This window comes from Balaenoptera ricei, chromosome 2 (genome assembly GCF_028023285.1).
Source record: "Balaenoptera ricei isolate mBalRic1 chromosome 2, mBalRic1.hap2, whole genome shotgun sequence".
Lineage (NCBI taxonomy): Eukaryota > Metazoa > Chordata > Mammalia > Artiodactyla > Balaenopteridae > Balaenoptera > Balaenoptera ricei.
This window is the reverse complement of record NC_082640.1, coordinates 75,680,285-75,701,627: the sequence shown is the minus strand read 5'-3', so window position 1 is coordinate 75,701,627 and position 21,343 is coordinate 75,680,285. Positions and strand designations below refer to the sequence as shown.

Genomic DNA, 21,343 nt, shown 5'->3' with positions numbered 1-21,343 from the left:
CTCCATTTTGTTCAAGAAGAGCTTTCACCCAACTCCCATCTTTTCCCCTAGTCCTGATTTGAAGACAAAGCACCCAGAGATTTCCTTACCTAAGGATTTGAAGACGTCGGGGCTAGCATATTTCCCATCAAAGTACACGGTATTGTTCTGAGAGTCAAAGGCACGGCACATTCTGATAAATACCACCTCCAGAGAACCTGAGCAAAGGCAGAAACGGGGTGAGTTACTGTCTTGGTGAGTTGATTTTGACCATAGAGAGCCCTTTCTGAGTCAATGGGGCGGGGCTTAACTAGCAGACTCTCAGTCACCTTAGCTCTCTATTTAAAAGAGCAGAGTTCATTAGAGTAATTAAAGACTTGTGCCAAAGCTAAGGCCTGTATTACTGAAGAGAGATTGATTTATGAATGACTTCTTGGGCACTTCTCTGTCCTGCAATAATACAGAATCTCAGAGTTGCTAGAAAAACATGGACTCCTGTTATTAAAACAAACACACACCCAGGGATGTCTCTCTGAGTTCCACAAACAGCCTTCTTCCTAACAGCTTACCAAAACCTCCTGAGGACCTGGGGCACAGAAACAAAACACAGGTGATGGTTAAAACTGTGGAATGCAGGTGTCTTTCAAATTAATCTTTTCACCCAGAGGAGAAGCAAAATGGAGGGAATGTTTCCTGCAAATAGCTCAAAAACCTTAAAAAAAAAAAAAAACCTCTCAGTTTCTGCCAAGAGAAACTGAGCTATTATCATTTGGAGAAAAACTGTTCTCGACACCTTCCTTACCAAGCATTTCTTTAATAAGCTGGTGAAAGCAGGTTAGTCAGAGATCTCAAAATTCACTTGCAAAGCACATACCTGCTTTGAGAAGCACAATTTGATCGTTTTGACACAGTTCCATAAATCCATCAATGCGTTTGGCAAACTCCACCACATACTGTATAGCTTCTGTAATTTTGATGGCACACAATTGCCACATTACCTCCCGCTGCTGTTGAAGAGGGAAACGCATTAACATCCGCATTACCCATACCCTTGACACAGTTGTTTTAACTGTTCCTATTGTGTAAAATCCTTCTTTGGAAATGGATCCAAAAAAGCTAGAGGATTTAAAAATAATCAGTTGGCCAGTTACTTGGGTTATAATGATTGCTTCCGAGTTCTTCCTGGTCTCCTCCAATTCCTCTCTTACCATTCTGGTGGCAAAGGGACAGGGGGAAGATGTTATGAGCATATATGCGGCGGAAGATGAAAACGGGAGTCAAGAAAGCAACCCACGCCACTGATTTAACCCTGGGCCATGGAGAGTAGCAAAGTAGAATCTCCTTGTAAGCAATTATTTTGCCTTGGGGAATTTCACACCACTTTACTGGGGTAAGGGAAGAAAAGGGGAGTCAGTTATATTTATTGTGCACCTGCTATGAGCTGGGTGCTTTATGACATCCTTGTCTCATTTCATTTTCACAAGAACGTTTTTCCATTTCCCATAAATGGACACAAATGCTCACAGAGGTTTCACAGCTAAAAGGTATTGGAGGTGGGATTCAAATCCCAGCATTTCTGACTCTGAATCCCATTTCACACACCTTGCTGCTGTTTACTGCTTTCTTGCTTCCCTTTGTAATTTTGGCTGCTGGTGTTACCTGCTATCTCAAAGGTAAACAAGGTGATGCACTGCTATTCCCCCAACCTGTTCTGTTTAATTCCTTTTATATACCCACTCTCCAATTTAGTTACAGGCCAACCTGGATCCATCTTGTTGCTCACTTATTTCCCCAATCTTAGTTTAAGACTGTTTCTACCAATATAACAGGGTGGAAGAAACACTGAATTAGGAACCAGGACTCATGGTCTAGTCCTGATGTTTTCACCCTCAGCCATGTGCCAAGGGATGCTCGTTTCCTCATGTGTAAAATGAAGGGGAGGATTAACCTTGATAATCTCTACGGTACTTCCTAAACCTGAATTTCTATGATTATTGGGAAAAATCACAGCATTTTCTTTTACTAAAGGCAGAATGGAAAATTAAAAGCCCTCCTTCTCCAGCCCTGCCCTCCCGTTTAGGTAATTTGTTGATCAGAGTGTTTTATAGAAGAAGGAAACTGGCAGCACTACTTGTCAGTCTCATATTGCTAGATTCAGACTGGAATTAGAATCATAGCTTCCAAACTTGTTTTTACACAAATTCTCTAAACTCCTTCTTTTTAACTTCGGAACCATGAGGCTGAGATTATTTTACATCAACTTCTGGACCGTGAAATCTTCCATTGTGATATCGGGACAAATCCCAATTCTTTGAGCCTTTTGGAAACTCCTTAATCTAGCTCCCTGTTGACAAATGATAGGACATACGTGTATAGTTATAGGAACAATAGAATCTGAGTGCTATTTCTGAAATTTCACACACTGACATCTCAATAAGGTGACAAAGCCCCAAGAACGTGATCAGCTCTGGAAGAAAGATTTTTAAATAGAAATCTGCTATCTGATGAAAAACATTCATTCCTTGGTCTGTTTGTATTCAAGCCTCCTGCACAGACACCCTTCCCAACATTGCCTCAATCTTAGGTAAAATTCTTCAGTCTACCTTGTTTTGGTAATTCTCAATCTCCTCCTGCAGAAAGGTCTGCCACGTTATCTGCTGGAGCTCTTCTCTCAAGTATTGGCAAGTTTCCAGATGTGACTTAGATATATTCTGTGCAAGGTGTTCTGAGGAGAAAACAGGAGATCACAACATGAAAAGCCAAGTTCTTCAGGGTTTTCCCTACTTAATATGTGATTTAAAAAGTAACAAGTATAAAGCAACATGGCTGAACCAGTTTTAATGATCTCGACATATTTAAGTAAGCAATTTGGAACTATTCTATATTTGGGGACATGAGGATGAAGGACAGGCAAAGCCAACATTTAGCAATAAGGCTTGGCGTCTTCAAAGACCCTCCTGACCTGACCTTCTCTGTGCCTTTACACCAGCGTCTGGGAGTGAATGTTGGAGTTGAAAATATTGACCTAGAGAAGTGTGAAAAATGACTGACACGACCTGTACTTGGTATTTTTATAAAGACAGATCTACCATATACATTGACTGGGGAAGGATTACTCCTGAAAAATTAGAGAATGGTATGTTTTTGGGGACAACAACAACGTATTTCTTTTGTTTTTCCTGCAAAAATGGCAGAACAAGCATTACTGAAGTCTACCATGTCACTATATATACATATACATATATATATATATATATATATATATATATATATATATATATATATATATATAGTGTGGTGGTTAAGAGATGAGATGGACTCTGGACCCAGACTGCTTGGGTTTGAATCTCAGCTCTGCTACTTAGTAGCTGTGTGATCTTGGGTAAGTTACTTAACCTCTCTGAGCTTTGGTCTCTTTATTTGTAAAATGAGGAAAATAGTACCTAATTTCCTATTTATCATAGGGCATCTGTGAAAATTAAGTGAGTTGAGCACTTAGAATAGAGAGGATAACACAGCATCTGCTACATAAACATTTGTTCTTATTATCCTGAAGTGTACCGAATTTGAAGATATTAAAAGAAATAGATGCCAAATAAGTTTCTCTAGGGACTTATAATCTGGTGAACATGTACACACATGCTGAAAGGACAATTCAAGACACTAGACAATAAAGCATGAAGTTGAATTCTACTAGAAGAGAAAGAAAAATAAAAACATACTAGGTGCTATCAGAGAAGGGAGAGGTGAGGGGAATTAGGGGATGCTTCTTGACAGAGGAGGAACATTTGGATTGGACCCTGAAGGAAGGGGAGGATTTGGTAGGCAGAGGCCAGTATGTGAGGCAGTGGACCAGTTCCACGTTCAAGGGATGGTAGATGAAAGAATGGCTATGGCATCTACAGGAGACAGGAAGATGTGATAAAGTGATGGTGTCAAAACAGAAATATGGGTAGAGAAGAGTCCACATCCTGAAGGATCTTGAAGGTTGAGATTGAGAGTATGGACTTGATTAACAAAAGGCGTCAGCAGGATTCTCAAGAGGGAGCTGACATGCTGAACACTGTATTTGGGGCAACAGAACAAGCAGTTTTGTCATTGGCAGACTGGAGGCAGGAGGATCAATTAGAAGGCTGCTGAAATCTAGACGTAAGGGACTAAGAGCTTGAAACAGGCTGCTAATAATTGTCATGGAAGGGAAGGACAATTCAAGAAGTGTTTTAAAAGAAGAACTGACGGGCTTCCCTGGTGGCACAGTGGTTAAGAATCCGCCTGCCAATAAAGGGAACATGGGTTCGAGCCCTGGTCCGGGAAGACCCCACATGCCACGGAGCAACTAAGCCTGTGAGCCACAACTACTGAGCCTACGCTCTAGAGCCCGCGAGCCACAACTACAGAAGCCTGCACACCTAGAGCCCGTGCTCCACAACAAGAGAAGCCACTGCAATGAGAAACCTGCGCAGCGCAACGAAGAGTAGACCCCACTCTCCACAAGTAGAGAAAACCTGTGAGCAGCAACGAAGACCCAATGCAGCCAAAAATAAATAAATAAAATAAATTAAAAAAAAAAAAAAAGAAGAAGAAGAACTGACAAGACTCCAAGAATACAAAACCATACCCCAAAGTGATGCCCCTCCTAGGGTCTTGAATATTTAATAGGAAAGTTATTTAAAACAGTGGTGCTGAGGGCAAACTTAGCAACACTAGTAAGAGTGTCTATTTGTTTGGAAATTTGTTGCTGCTTACGTCAAACAGAATCAGATTTGTTTGTGTGAAAACAGAGCAGGTTCACCTAAACAAAGCTCGAGACTAGAACCTCCTCAGAGATTCTGAAACACTGAAGCACGATAAACCTTAACAGCTCTACTTGGCAACACACAGACATGAAAACAACATAAGTAAATATCATAAAAAACAAAACATAAACAAAAGAAAAAAACTTAAAGGAGACAGAAACAGAGAGAGAAAGAGAAATTATGTCTTAGAATCAGTGACGTGTGTGAAGAGAAGAGGGGAATAAAGACAAAATAATGGGGAATCAGAAACAAGAAAATAAATGTGTACATAGTAAATTCAATTTTTGTAAATATGAAAGAAATGATGAAGGCAAAGCGTTCACAGGGAAGCTGGGAGAATCCTAGGAAGGGAAGAATGGGAAGAAGCTCACAGTATTCTCTTCCAGATCATGCTTTGTTTCCAGTTAATATGGTCCGCATCTTCTTGTTTCACTTCATCCTAAAAATTGTCCCCATCCATCCCTACCTATCTGAGTCCAGCTTTCAGAAGCAACAACAAATGATGCAATGTCCAATGACCAGTAGAGGGCAGTGGCTGCATTCTCACCAGCTGCCTTTGATCAAAATTCATACTTGATTTGGCAAGTGTAAGATTTTAGACACTGTGCTGTTTTTAAGTCTCCATTTCAGCAAAGGAGAATATGGTCAGACTGAGCAAAAGCTAAGAAGTTAGTGTGGTCTCTCAGACAAACAGTCTGGAATAGTGAAATACCTTGGAACTAGGAGTTAGAAGACCTGGTTTCTGGTCTGAGCTCAGCTGGATAACTCACTTTGTGACAGGCAAATCAGTTCACCTCCTCGACCATGATGGCTTCATCAGGACAGCCAAGGTCTAGATACTTCAGATGGAAAATCCTGTCTTCTGAGAAAGTCACAGATTTTCACAGTGGTATGGAACTTTAGATATCATCTGGTCCAAACTCTCATCACTTTGTAGATAATAACATTAACAATGATGATAAAAGTTAACACTTAGGTAGAGTTTACTATGTAAACTCTATATAACATAGACTCATATAACAGACTCATATAACATACCTACCTACATCTATATATATATACATTATATATATATATATATATATATATATATATATATATATATACTGTGTATATATACAAATATTTTTTCTTAATCTTCATGACAACTCTAGGGGGAAGATACTAGTATTATCTCCATTTTACAGATGAAAAAACCAAGCCACAGTGAGGTTAAGTGACTTTTCAAGGTGTCATAGCTGGCAAGTGCACGGTGATTCAAACATACACAATTTGGCTCCAGAGTCTATGCTCTGAATCTTTATAGTTCATGGGTAGGGAGACTGCAGCTTGCAGAGGTAACATGACTTATACTAGGTTGTACAACCTACAGCAAAGCTAGGACCACAACCCGCATAAGCTGACTTTTTGTCTTTGCTTTTATGCTTTGCCCAACATATCATTTGTCTCTTATGTACAAGGCTTTAGTTATTAATTATACTAATAAGTGCAGTTAGCTTTTTTATTTTTTATTTCTTTTGGCTGTGCAGCTCGGCTTGCGGGATCTTAGTTCCCCAACCAGGGATGGAACCTGGGCCCATGGCAGTGAAAGCACCGAGTCCTAACGCTGGACCGCCAGGGAATTCCCCAGTTAGCTTTTTTGAAAAAAGGAACCTAGACAGTTTATCTGGAATGTATAATTCAGGTACTAAGTGTACATCAAGGGCAAAATTCTGTAGCCAGGAATGCAGATGTATTTCCACTAACAGTAATGGATTAGTAGATACTATTATTGAAAGATAGAACTGAGCTTAGGATATGTTAATTTACAATTTATTTTCCAATTGCGCAAAGGGTTTCATTTGTTTCAAATCTGATGATAAAATTTAGCCTAAAATGAAGTCAAGTTAGTTAAAGAAAGAGTCGGACTTAAGCTCCCAAGGAAATGTCAGGGAACTTCAGAGAGCTTTGAAGAAGTAGCAGCAAGGTCTTTGGCTGCTTTTATGCTACTCTTAGCTCCTCAAACTATTTTGCACCTGTAAATGGGACAGAAAATCAGAGCTCCATTATATCCCTTTCAGCTAAATTTTTGTTTAGTTTTGGGTTTGGGGCAAATCCTAGTGATGAGTTAGTTTTAGTCATCGTGGAAAAAATGCCACAATTACGTGTGAAAAATCCCTAGTTTAGGAGAACATGGAGAATGGATGAGGGCACAGGGCTCCCAGACTCACTGGGAGGTGACAGCTGTAGAAGAGGAAAGGGATTTGTGGGTGAAGGAGGGGCTGGGGAAATCGGCTGAGCCACTTCTGGCTCCACTCAGGTATTAGTGCACATTTAGCCCAAGTGCCATGTTCAAGCGACACACTTAGGCCAAGCGGTGGGAGTTTATTTCTGGGTTGAACATTCGACAAGCAAATGGCATAGATTCACTAGTATTTATGATAAAGTAGAAGCAAACCTAAAGCGAGCTAGGTCATTTTTCACTGTATCATGTCAGTTTTCAATCAAATCCTTATTCATTTCTGACAATTTTACTTTCATTACAGCTCTGCTTAAGGCTCAGTCAACCAAGATCTCACGACAAAAACGGAAGGTTTTTGTTCTAGTTCAAGAAAAAAAAAAAAAAATCAAGCCTAGCTCTGCTCAGCTTGGCTTCTAGTTCAGAGGTTTCTCTGTTAATCAAAAGAGCTGTGATACACCTTTAATGCTGTTCAGTGGTTAAAGACCAGGCTTAAAATGTCCCTGCTCTTGTGGATTTAAATTTAGACCCATAAAGAGGTGCTTGTGTAAAAACCGTAAAGAACATTCAATTTGTTCTATTTGGAGAAAGATTTTACTGGAAATATAAATTTCACTTAAAAAATGTTTTATGGGGTACAGAGGTGGAGAAACCATCTAAAGAACACAACCGTTATTTCTGTGAACTAAGGACGTCTGTGCTCAAGTCAGAACCTGCTGGTTCTTTTCCATGTGAAGTCTTCATTCTCTCTTCGTCTTAACTTAGTCATCTTCATAGCAACTAATTGAAATATCCCAAAGGATTATAACCTTGTGTGAGGAACCATGGGGAGGAACAGATCAAATTCTCAAACAGTAAAGGTCCTTATCAAAGTTTCTCTAATAATAGTGCTGTACTTAAAAATCGATTAAATGTAACAGAGGATGTTATAACAACTTCCTTGAAATGAAAAGTTTTCCATTGTCTGTGTTAACATTTCTAGGTCACATCTCCCAAGAAGCACCAATGTCACAGGAATAAGGAAATGACAGGTTTTTGTGGGGGTTTTTTTTGGCATGGTGAGTCTTCTATGAAATACATCAGTTTTGCATTAATATCCATCACCAAAACATTTTGGCAAATAAAGAAGCCAATTTCCCTTTAACGATTATAGAATGTGTCAGAGTTGCAAAACTTAGATGCATACAGGGACTGGGCAGTGATATAAATGCCGAGAGTGGGATGGGCCCATTTCAAGGTGTTAGGCCCTAAGTGGTACCAGTTGGTTGTTGCCATTCCCAAATGCTGGTCCAGTGCAACTAGATCATTTTTTTTTTTTCCTTCCACAAGAAACTGAAAATCTGAACTTTCAGGTGGAATTGTCCAGGTTTAAAATTTTAGCAACCAATTCAAAAACTGTAAAGCTCTGCACTGGTCAAAAAACCATGTCTATGCGCCAGGTTAAGTCTGTGGGTTGCTATTTTTATAACTTTGGGTATAAAGCAATACTTAGAAAATAACTAAATCAATGGAGTTAATGGGGCCATTCCCTGAACTTACAGTTTTCTGTGGAATTTAAAGATTGCTTTAAGTTCATATTGTCTCAGCTCTGATGCTGAGAGGTCACTGAGTTTCTTGGATATATGATGGGAAACAGTGGACAGTCAAAAACAAGGGGGCAGGTTGGAATTATGAAGTGGTCCAAATGGTAAAGGTGACTTGCCCTTCTAGATGCATTATTTTAATAACATAACTCATTAGAGGAAAGTCAGACAAATCCCATTTCCTTCAAATGGCACAAGTAGTTGATCCCAATGGAAACATGGAAGCCATTACCTAGTTCTGCCATGGACACAGTTGGGGACGTCTCTCCATTGGTGAAAGAGCAGTAGGGAAAGAAGCCTGATGCTGGTGTGTAGTCACATATTGGTTCTGGTTTGATTCCGTTGATATCAAGACCCGACTGGTCCGGGGAAGGCTGTATGTCCAGGTAGAAGCTGCTGACGGCAGAGTCTGCCTTGCTGCCCTCGGGGGTGTGCCCGTCGATGTAGCTGCTGAGGTCGTCGTGAAGCTCCGTGAGCCCGTTGGCCGAGATGCTGTAGGTGGGAGTCAGCGGCTCGGCCTCTCCAGGCTGCTGTTGGTGGTCTCGCTGCTGCTGCTGCATCCGGTGTTTCTGTACTTCTGCGTACAAGCTGTCTCGTTGCTTTTTCGACATGCGGCCAAATTTTACAGCTGGAAGAAAAAAGCCAAGGCACACCATATACAACACGCTTTTCTCCATGATCCTCTCCAGCATGCTTTAGGAGTTCCTTTGAAGTTGCAGACAATTCCATCAAAAACCACACAACCACAAAATAAGGACGTGATCCCGAGGTGAAAATGGTCCCACCTCACACAGCCTTGTTCCACATCCCGAACAGCAAAGACACATCCCAGAGGAACTACGTTTCAGAAACAGACCCAGGGCTGGTACAAGAGACCCAGAGCAATGACCACCTACGTTTTTGTGCTGTCACATAACCCTAGGCTCAGTGGGAGCTACTGAAATGCGACTTAATGGGCTTGTTCCCTCTCTACCTAGGCAGTTGGTCTAGACGTTTCTCTTCCCAGTGTTCAGACCAGAGCACAGGGACGCACAGACTCACGGAGGTGTTATCGGAGCACAAGCAGTCAAACCTCAACTTGCACTCATTTCACTAATCCGTATGCTTACATGAGTTTCTTCCTGATCAAACAGCCAAATCTGGGGCTTCCTTGAGAAAGCTCAACAGACTGGACGAAGCATTTGCAATTCCATGAATTACATCTCTTGAGTCTATGCCCTCTCCTGCTCCTGGGTCTTGGGGTCCCTGTGAGACATTTGGACCTGTCTTTTTAAAATTATTATTATTCTTTTAACATCTTTATTGGAGTATAATTGCTTTACAATGGTGTGTTAAGTTTCTGCTGTATAACAAAGTGAATCAGCTATACATATACATATATCCCCATATCTACTCCCTCTTGTGTCTCCCTCCCACCCTCCCTATCCCACCCCTCTAGGTGGTCACAAAGCACCCAGCTGATCTCCCTGTGCTATGCAGCTGCTTCCCACTAGCCAGCTATTTTACATTTGGTAGTATATATATGTCCATGCCACTCTCTCACTTCGTCCCAGCTTACCCTTCCCCCTCCCCGTGTCCTCAAGTCCATTCTCTATGTCTGCGTCTTTATTCCCATCTTGCCCCTAGGTTCTTCATGACCTTTTTTTGTTGTTGTTTTTTAGATTCCATATATATGTGTTAGCATACGGTATTTGTTTTTCTCTTTCTGACTTACTTCACTCTGTATGACAGACTCTAGGTCCATCCACCTCACTACAAATAACAATTTCGTTTCTTATAATGGCTGAGTAATAGTCCATTGCATGTATGTGCCACATCTTCTATATCCATTCATCTGTCGATGGACACTTAGGTTGCTTCCATGCCTTGGACCCATCTTTAAAGGACACTTTCTGCTGTTCTCATTTAGCCTCAAGTAAAAAGAATATCAGATTTTTGGAAAGGGCAGACTGTGGAAGATCCCCATTGGGAGAATTTGTGTGTGCAGCCCTTCTCCGTGTGATGTGTCCCCATATTTAAAGTGGAACAGTGACTGGAGTAATTTTCCAGTTCATTTAGAATCCCAAATGATTTCTCCTAAAACACCCAGATAATTGAGGAAAAAAATCCTATGATTTCCTGGTCTGAACCCCCCACTAACCCATTTATTTCTCAGCCTGACTCTGTATGTATAGATAAAGCCACTGCTGGAGGGATTAAGACCTCCTAATTGATTATGGTTAAATTGATACCTGACCAGGTGGATGAATTCACCCATCTGACCATCAACATAATTCTATGAGTCTTGGGGCAGGAGGCAGGATAGATGGAAGTGAAGTTGGGAATCAGGGCCCACCGTCTAGGCCAGCTGGTGGATCTTTTTCCTGCCAAGGAGGATGTGCTTTCATTTTGCACAGAGGAAACAAGTGAGCTGGATTCTGGTCAATTTCCAGTTTCCACAACTCAGGTGACAAACTTGGGTGGGGCTGGTTAGATAGCAGTCAGGCTGATGTGGGCTCTGAATTTCAGGCCTATGATTGTATAAGTCCCCAAATTCACTCCAAGTCCACAACAACGTGTGCTGTCACTTATAAGAGAAATCTCCACAAGGCATACTGAAGGTACTTAATTTTTTTGAAAAGAATACTCTGGAACCCCCAAGAGGATTAATACCCACAGGGGAAACTTGTTCTGCTATGACTCTGTCATTTTCTTTTCTTTTTTTTTTTTTAAGTTTTTATTTATTTATTTATGGCTGTGTTGGGTCTTTGTTTCTGTGCGAGGGCTTTCTCTAGTTGTGGCAAGCGGAGGCCACTCTTCATCGCGGTGCGCGGGCCTCTCACTATCGCGGCCTCTCTTGTTGTGGAGCACAGGCTCCAGACATGCAAGCTCAGTAATTGTGGCTCACGGGCTTAGTTGCTCCGCGGCATGTGGGATCTTCCCAGACCAGGGCTCGAACCCATGTCCCCTGCATTGGCAGGCAGATTCCCAACCACTGTGCCACCAGGGAAGCCCTGCTATGACTCTGAATTGTGTTTTAACTCTTTTCTTAATATTAACAACAGTAATCATACTATCCCATAAGTGAAATGAATGGATCAGGTTTTTTTTGTTTTTGACCGTGCTGTGCGTCTTGTGGGATCTTAGTTCCCTGCCCAGGGATCGAACCCACACCCCCTGCAGTGGAAGCCCAGAGCCCTAACCACAGGACTGCCAGGGAAGTCCCCGGATCGGGTCTTGAGAAAATGCACACACAACTTGTGATTTTTAACTTACAGATTCATAAGAGATATACCTAATTTTGTGAGTTTAGTGCCATTGGAAGATGAAATCTGCAGAGCTGCATATCACAGGAATTTCTGAGAATACAGTGTAAGTTCTGTGACTTGCGTCTTCCAATCCCCAAAACTTCACTTTGGTCCTACAAATTCTAAGAGGTCACCCTGTGTACAACTTGTGCCTGGGTGGGTCCACAGGCCCCAAGAACATCTGATTATGGGGAAAGGAGACCTTCAGAATGCCTGCCCAGCAGTCTGAAGTTATTTTTCCACAGGCTGAAACTCTGTTGGAAGAGATGTTTCCTTCAAAGGGATCTCTCAAGAGAACCAGCCAGCCAGTATATTCGGAAAAGTCCTTAAAATGTATCCACTACACTATCTGCCCAATTTCCTTATATAAGAACAGTCTTGAAGTCTGGTGTTGATTATTCCGTGCACTTAAGACAGTTTTCCAGGAAGATCCTGAACTGTTTTGCAAATGAATGGTAGATGGTCTCTAGTTCTTAAAATAGCTTCTCTTAGCGAAAAGGACATTTGTCGCTTGGGCATGCCTTGCACTATTTTCACACATGCTGTATGTACAAATGTTTGACTTTGGATCCAGTTAGCATAAAAGCTAATTCATCCCAACTGCCAATAACCTTACTAGTGTAAGACATGTAACAATTAGCTCTGGCTTGTGTTTTTTGTGGGGAAAAATGCTTCTAGAAGGTATCCTTTTTCAGACCCTCAGGTGACACTTACCTTCCATCAATCCATCCACATGTAATGTTTTAAACCAGCAGTCCCCAACCTTTTTGGCACCAGGGACTGGTTTCATAGAAGAAAATTTTTCCACGGACAGGGCTGGGGGGGGGGGATCAGGCGGTAATGTGAGCCATGGGGAGCGATGGGAAGCGGCAGATGAAGCTTCGCTAGCTTGCTGGCCCGCCGCTCACCTCCTGCTGTGCGGCCCAGCTCCTAACTGGTAGTGGTCCATGGCCTGGGGGTTGGGGACCCCTGTTTTAAACGTCAAAAATCTGAAGGTGTTCTGACCACACAGACATTTCTCCTCCATGCCACCCCCGCCCCCAGCCCCCCATCAGCCAGTGAACTGACTGGAATGGTTTATGGAGGAGAAGTAACTGCTGTGACACCCACAAAGCCACCAGAGGTGGGAGGGGTGGAGGGGGTGGGGGGACAGAGGGGACATATTCTGGCAGATCTGCGTCCAGGCTTCCGAGGGCGCTTTCACAACCCCGTGCTACTGTACAACGCAGGCTGCGGGCGCTCACCATCTCGAGACATCCCCACGGCAAGGCATTTCTGTAATCGACAGTGTTGGCAGCGGTTTCTACTGGTTCGATCAATCAAACAGTTCTTCTGACGAGGACAGGAGTAGGTGGCATTGCTTTGCTGACTTCTCCTGAAAAAGCCCTGTGATTCAGTTATGAAATAGAAAACAGGTTAGTGTCAGCTGGGGCTGAATGATACTAAAGGCAAGAAACGGAGTGCCACGCAACATGCATATTTAATGGAGAATTAAACTTGTAGCACAGTCATCCTGGAGACCATTAATGAAATTAAAGTCACTTCGTTTTCCTCGAGTAAAATTGATCCCCAGAGCCCAATCCTCTGTCCCTTACACATGCAAAACTTTCTTTAACTGCAGCAGACGGCTGACTATGTAGAAGGCACAGGATTGGGCCCTCTACTTGGTCTCTGATGATCAAAAGCTGTGTGCTTAATGAAACGGTACAAAGGCACTTATCTTTAACCTATATCTCCAAAACATTTTTAGTAGAATACACACAAAACACTCTTCTGGGGTGTCCAGAGATAAGAAAATGCAGCCTCACCATAAGCCAGGTGGCTGCAATCCTGGTACACTGTGGTCATGTCAACCAGACCATGTAAATTCACCATCTTTTAGGTGTCTTCCATTCCTCAAGTCAGAATCTACTGCTCCAAGAAGTTAAGTGACACTTGGAAGGATTATCTTGGCAGATCAATCAGACTGGGAATACTCTACCCTTGACAGTTTGGAAATACCATGTGTTTAGAATCATGGTCTTGAAGATTGAACAAATCCAATCTGATGTTCATCCAGTTCCACTTATTTGTTAAGCACTGTTTTGGAAATGAGGAGTTGTACTGAGATGCGTAAGGAGTACTGACCTCAAGGATTTCATTAATTCACTCACTCATTCATTTTTGCTAACTTCTTGAGCTGGATTCTTATTAGCTCATTAATTTTCACTGCTGTTTCTCTTCTTAAAGCTGCAAGGGTTCCTTTTAGTTACGTTTTGGTAGCAACCCACAGGTTCTGCTATGTATTATTTTCATGATTATTCAACCTGAAACATGCTCTAGTTTTCAACAGCTTTCTCCTTTAATCCACATGTTCTTGAGAAGCACATTTTTAAAAGTTGAAGTGTAGTTGATTTACAATGTTGTATTAGTTTCTGGTGTACAGCAAAGTGATTCAGGTACATATATATGTATGTGTGTGTGTGTGTGTGTGTGTGTGTGTGTGTGTATATATATATATATATATATATATATATATATTTCCCTGCTCTATACAGTAGGATATTGTTGTTTATCTATACAAGCACATTTCTTAATTTCCAAACGTATGGGGGGTTTGTTTCTGGTTATCTTTTGATTGTTTACTTATCTCTCAGTGGTTTTTCAAACTAGGGATGTACTCTGGGGGAAAAAAAAGAAGGTAACCAGAGTCATTTCTATGAAGCAGAGCCATGGAAGGTACAAAAGAGTATAGTCACCTTCAAATCTTTAATGGCAAAGACAGATGATCCCAACCAAGGGGACACTAGTGGAGAAGGTAAGGTAAAATCCTGAAGAACTAACAGAGCGACAGAGTGCTGGGCAAACTGATAAGAGCACTCTCTCACCAGAAGATTTTTCTGGAGGCCAACTTGGCAGTTCTATCAAAATCCTTAAAAACATGCCTATCCATTGAACCAGTAATTACCCTTTAAGGAATATATTTTAAAGGAATGTTAAGAATGGTACAAAGATTTACCTACACGGATGTTCATCCCAGCACTATCGGTAAGGTAAAAAAAAAAATTTAGAAAGACGCTAAATGTCCAACAGTAGTGAATTGGAAGAGTCATACTGGATATCTATACATTCAGCAACCTTTAAAAATGGTGTTTTAGAAATACAATTATTGACATAAAAAGGTTATTAAAAATATACTGCTGAATAAAAAAAAACAGCTAAAGAACTGAACACAATATAATCCAATTTTGTAGGGAAAATCCATATATTTAACATGGAAGAAACTTTGGAATATTATGCCCTCGAATGAAAAGAACAGCTGGCACTGGTTGGTGGGGGCATGAGTGATCTTAATTTTCTTTCTGTTCATCTGTGCTTTCTGATTTTTCTACAATATGTGGGTAGAAAGGTATGTGGGCTACTCAGGAAGAACTATTCAGTACATCTGCTTTCTTCTGTGATGGCTGGGGACTTTGTGGATTAAGTCATGGTTATGATGGATATGACCTCAGTTCCCAGTTCTTTCCTTTTGGAAACCAACTTAGGATGGGAGGGACAGGCACTGACCTCTTACCACCTCTCTGCCAGGCTGCTCACTGACCAACATGGGCAAGGCTGGGGGCCCAGGGTCTCAGACTGTCTCTCTACTGTACTTCAAATCTCCCTGATACCAAGTCTGGCCTCTTCTGTGAGGCAATCTCTCTCTTCTCAAAATATCTAAAAAGCTCTGGGGTGTTTTTTTTTTTTTTTTTTTTCTCTGTTGACAAGAAAGTGAGAAGTAAAGCTTTCTTTGGGGCTTAGTGGAGAGAATTCAAGAAAATATAAATGGTAACAGAGGCAGATAATCCTTAGAAAGAGATACCAAGAGGTCACCTGTCTAGGTATTCAGTTGAGTCTGAGACACATAATCTCTGTCAAGGCTGAAAGGTGTTTATTACTTTCTTGAGACTCTACCACCTTCAGACCCTCCATGTTTGCTGTCACTGCAGGTGCCTAGGATCAGGAATTATTTGCTTTTCCTTTAGCTGAGGCTGAATGAGCCTGCTCCATTTCGTTCTATAATCGTCGAATATGGAGAATGTCTACACAATCTCTCTTTTTTCTTTAAATGGAACCAGTACTTGCAGGCTGCCAAGTTATCTCCCAGTACCTTGTCTGTAGACCAAATCACAGCATCTGTCAGCTTCCTTTCTAGGTTCTTTTGTACCTTTAGTATTTCTTCTTAGGATCCTTTCCAGTTTCTCCACTTTCTTAAAAAATCTGAAATCCAGGACTAGACACAGCTCTTGAATAATGCTTGGATCATTATCAAAGGAAAAAAAGGCTACTCTTTAGTTTTCACATATTAAACTCAAGTTAACATCAAACCACCACTAATGAAATTCCAGGATGTTAGCACAGACGCTATATACAACCACCAGTTTGCTCTGCTACAAGAGAATTCTGGGAGGGCATAATGATAATGATGATGATGGTGATGATGAGAGAGATCTTAATGAGTGTCTGTATTAATCATACCTTTTTATTCTGTATTTTTAATGCTTTGACATCTTGAGATCTTGATAACCCAGGAGAGATTATGCTTCCCAGGACTACCTAATTCCTAGAAATAGCAAACAACTTGCCTGGGAGCACACCTTTTATATGCAGACCAACCGATCCAGAGCCCTAACATCCAGCCACCTCCTCCCATGTTTCCCCCTCATTCCACCTGCCTCCTGACTGACCCTGGTGCTTCCCACTGTGGTCCTCTGTGTGGCATGCTGTGCCTCCTGTTTCAAGGGACCTATGTTATAACCAACTTCTCTCTCTCTTTTTTAAAATTTTTATTTTATAGTGGAGTGTAGTTGATTAACAATGTTGTGTTAGTTTCAGCTGTACAGCAAAGTGATTCAGTTATACATATACATGTATCTATTCTTTTTCCAATTCTTTTCCCATTTAAGTTGTTACATAATATTGAGCAGAGTTCCCAGTGCTATACAGTAGGTCCTTGTTGGTTATCCATTTTAAATATAGCAGTGTGTACATGTCAATCCCAAACTCCCAATCTATCCCCACCCCCCACCAACCCTTCCCCCTTGGTAACCACAAGTTCACTCTCTAAGTCTGTGAATCTGACAAACTTCTCTCTTCACAGCAGTCATTTTTTGTCTATATGTCTCACCTACTTGATTAAAACCAATCCCAGGAATCGTTAAAACAGTGCTTATTATTTGCTAGGCACCTTGTGCTTTATATGGATTCCATCACGTAATCTTGACAAGGGCAACACGAGGCAGGTGCTATCATTTTCTTGGTTTTTAGGTCAAAGAACCTGAGGCTTAGAGAGGCACTAGCTCAGAACTCCCCCACCCCCTTTCCCCCCTACCCCCCAGCATGGGGGTAAAGCCAGAATCTGAATTTAGGTGGTTTAATTCCAGAACTCACACGTCTATCCCTTTTGTTGTTTTTCTGCTTCCTTTGAGTGTCAGAAGGATTCCCACTTGGGGGTTCTTACAGAAGGCAGTCCTGAAAGGAGGCAGCGTCAAGGCACAAGGTATGCATGACAAAAGAGCGAGACTGATCTGCTCTGAAATTAGCGTTTTCCTTCAGGTTAGCCCCCTTGGCTGGTCACGGCGTCAATGCCCAGGCATTTTACAGATTCCTCTTCTACTGCCACCTCCTGATGTGGGTTATTCACATGAGGAAACCAGTCTCACGATTTCGTGATTTTCCCTCATTTCTGACCGGGAGGACCATGTCCCCTTTTATTCACGTTACTTATTTCTAAATTACTCTGGCTCGTTTAGAAAACAAACAGAACAATAACAACAACAAACTGACTTCAAGGACACACAGTCACTATCGTTAAAGATGTCTGAGAAATTATGCCATCAGTTGCAAGGCAAATCCACGAGGCTTTCCACATGCTCTTGGAGCGACAGCACTGAGGCTGGAACCAACGTTTGGAAAAGGACTACACTTCTTCGGATCCCTCAGCTTTGTTTTTTGTTTGTTTTTTATTGATGTACAGTTGATTCACGATGTTGCGTTAATTTCTGCTGTACAGCAAAGTGATTCAGTTTTACATATATATATATATATATATATATATATATATATATATATATACACACATCCTTTATTTAAATATTCTTTTCCATTATGGTTCATCACAGGATATTGAATATAGTTCCCTGTGCATGGATGCTTCACCTTACTCTTTACGACACCATTTATTTCTCACTGAGTCATTTGAGCAAATGCCTGTGGAAAGTTCAGGGAGTGGCAGTGCTGAGACCCAGAGAAGAGACCTTTCTTTTGGATTAAATCGACAGAGTCATGCCCACAAGGCTAGCTATCAAATACCAAGTGGGAGGGGTCAGGTGGGGTTATAAGGTGAGAGCTGTGAAGGGAGAAAGAGGGTAAGCCTGGGTGACTCAGACACACTAAACTTTGCATTTCAGACAGAATGAGGGCTTGGTCTTCCTTTCCTGCCCCCTTTTTTCCCTTAAAAACAAACAAACAAAAAACCTTTTCATTTCAGTATTCCTTGGGGTTTCTCAGGGGATTTGGGCAGTATTACTGATAAAGTATTTAAAGCTGATGAACACGTAAGAGGAGAAGGATTAGAAGAGCAAGAAAGAAGAGGAAGAAAGGGAGAAGGTATGGTAGGTACCTTACTTCCTCAAGCGAGAAGTACGCTCATAAATGTAGAAGCAGGATCTTGACTGACTGGGGTGCAATCCTGGAGAGGGTCACACTGAGAAATGAGTAAGCTGAGACACCAGTTCTAGGGGCTAGGAAGCTTGAGGCCACACAGACAGCAGTGACAGCACAAGGCAGCACTTGGAGTTTTGGGGTGGAACTGAGGAGGTATACATAAAGGAGAAAGTGCTGAAGCTGTGAGTCAGCTGGCAAAGATATTAAGTACACAGTTTTGGAGTTTTATTTCTAAAAGCTGAGCTAATGAATGACTTCTTTGGCTTTCTTAAAAGTTCACTTTTTATGGATGTCAAGATACACAGAGATGTGCCACTATAAACATGGTGGGCTTGAGCAGAGAGGGCCACCATGATGAATTGCAGGGTAGGATACAGCACTTGGTGTGACTGCGGCACACTACCACCACCTAGTGGCAGCATACTCACATGCAGTTGTTGCAATACATTAGAATAATACAAACAGGCCTTTAGAGATGAAACGAAGCCGAGAGATTATCAGATTCAGTAGTTCTCAAACTGACGGTGTATGAGAATCACCCATGGAGCTTTTATAAAATACACATGAGATCTATTGAACTACAACCTTTGGGAGTATAGTCACAGACATACAAACTAGTTTGAACAATGTGAAAGCACCATTTTTATAGGTCAAAAAAAGAAGAAATGTCATTTTGTATGGCAAACAATTTAACAAAGCTTTCCGAAGACTCTGCTGCCTTCCCTTTGTTAAGGTCTATACTCTAGTTTTCTGATTTTGCAGATAACAAAAATGAAGCTCAGAATGGTAAGTGACTTGTCCAAGGCTGTCCCATGGCTACGTGTTAGTGCTGGGACTCAAACTCCAGTGCCCTAATTTTAAGTGCAGTGTCCTCCCACGTAAGCATCTCTCCTGCAGTGCTGGGCTAACAAAACCAATGTCACACAGTCTTGATTTCCTCACACATGTCAGCCTTCTGCCCCCATTCCTGCTGCCTCAAAGAGAACTCTCAAGTGTATCTCCCCTTATTTCACCAAGTCTTTCAAAGTGCCTTTCCTTGAGTTTTATTTCTGATTTCTGCCTCTATTCTCTGGAAAAAAAATTTTTTTTTAAAATTTATTTATTTATTTATTTATTTATTTTCGGCTGCATTGGGTCTTCGTTGCTGCACGCGGGCTTTCTCTAGTTGTGGTGAGCGGGGGCTACTCTTCGTTGCGGTGCACGGGCTTCTCATTGCGGTGGCTTCTCTTGTTGCAGAGCAGGGGCTCTAGGCGCGCAGGCTTCGGTAGTTGTGGCACGCAGGCTTCAGTAGTTGTGGCTCGCGGGCTCTAGAGCACAGGCTCAGTAGTTGTGGTGCACGGGCTTAGTTGCTCCGCAGCATGTGGGATCTTCCTGGACCAGGGCTCGAACCCGTGTCCCCTGCATTGGCAGGCGGATTCTTAACCACTGTGCCACCAGGGAAGCCCTGGAAAATTTTATAGCCTAATTTTTTTTAAAAAACAATCTGGCTGTATACTATGAAATTTTTCATCGATTCCACTAGATTGGAGCTCCCCAGGACAGAGACTGAGGCCATGGGTGTGGGAGAAGGCTGATACGGGGTTGCAAGAGTTGAATGTTAACATTTCAGGAATTTCGTGAACCAACTGTTAAACATCACCATTATTAAACATTAACTTATTATTTTATTACTATTTTGCTACTGTCCCTGTTTTTGAGGTTATTTACATCAATTATATCTGAATGGTAGCTCACTGCATAACGGTGTGCTACTGTGCACCTCTTCCTTATCCTGCGTGCAGTGAGAGGTCATGTGGGGAGGTTTGAAATTGACCATGTGCTGAGAGTATTTCCGCCACAGAAATTGACAAGTGCTATGGATCAGAATTAGGAGTTTGGGATTAACATATACATACTACTATATAAAAATAGATAACCAACAAGGACCTACTGTATAGCACAGGGAACTCTACGCGATACACTGTAATAACCTATATGAGAAGAGAATTTGAAAAAGAATAGATATATGTACATATATATATAACTGAATCACTTTGTTGTACACCTGAAACTAACACAACATTGTAAATCAACTATAATTCAATAAAAATTTTTAAAAAGTGATGAAGAAAATGATAATGATGTGGGTTCAATTTAAAAATATGTCATGTCTGTAGCCATCACATTGTGAAGAGCACAAAAAAAGAATGTAAAGAAATATTCTTCCAGTTTTTAAAAACTATTATCTGATTCAGCAAAGAAGTTGCTCACGTCATCACTGACGAATGAGTGAAGTTCCAAAACATGTTTTTCCTTGTTTCACTTTCCTCTTATTCATTAATGTAAACGAAAAATCACGTTGGTGCTACAGTCTTTCGTCAGCTGCCACCACAGGTATGGATGTGAGAGTTCAGCAAAAATCAATGAGCACATTCCGTGAGAATCGGCCATCTATATATATACTATATAGTATATATATATATATATATATATATATATATATATATATATATATGTATATATATACTATATAGTATATATATATATAATATAGTGTATATATATACTATATAGTATATATATACTATATACTATATTCTCTGTTTATAATATTGTCGATTTTACTATTTATAAAATGTATGAAATTACATCAGTGACATATACACTAAAGTTATGGACATACATATAGACACTGTTGGTTGCTAAAAACTAACCAGCACGTGACTGGACTGAGCCCAGTCCTGGCTGGACCCCTCACTTCCCACCAGGCTGTCTGAGTGGCTCCCCCGTATTCTGGACAGTCACACACCCAAAGTC

The 21,343-nt window shown here is 41.3% G+C and overlaps 1 protein-coding gene across 4 annotated transcripts in view; it reads right to left on the bottom strand.

Moving 5' to 3' along the window:
• The window catches only part of RORA (RAR related orphan receptor A), a 731,116-nt gene that overhangs the window by 14,677 nt on the left and 695,096 nt on the right, over nucleotides 1–21,343 (bottom strand). For all 4 annotated transcript variants that reach the window (XR_009500815.1, XM_059913133.1, XM_059913134.1 and 1 more), the window contains 5 exons: nucleotides 13,108–13,249; nucleotides 8,809–9,204; nucleotides 2,583–2,704; nucleotides 854–986; nucleotides 90–197 (listed from right to left, as the gene is read on the bottom strand). Coding sequence is in view for 3 of the 4 variants with exons in the window: in XM_059913133.1 (XP_059769116.1) it covers nucleotides 90–197; nucleotides 854–986; nucleotides 2,583–2,704; nucleotides 8,809–9,204; nucleotides 13,108–13,249 (901 nt within the window). In the remaining variant the exon portion in view is untranslated. The remainder of the gene's footprint in view (nucleotides 1–89; nucleotides 198–853; nucleotides 987–2,582; nucleotides 2,705–8,808; nucleotides 9,205–13,107; nucleotides 13,250–21,343) is intronic.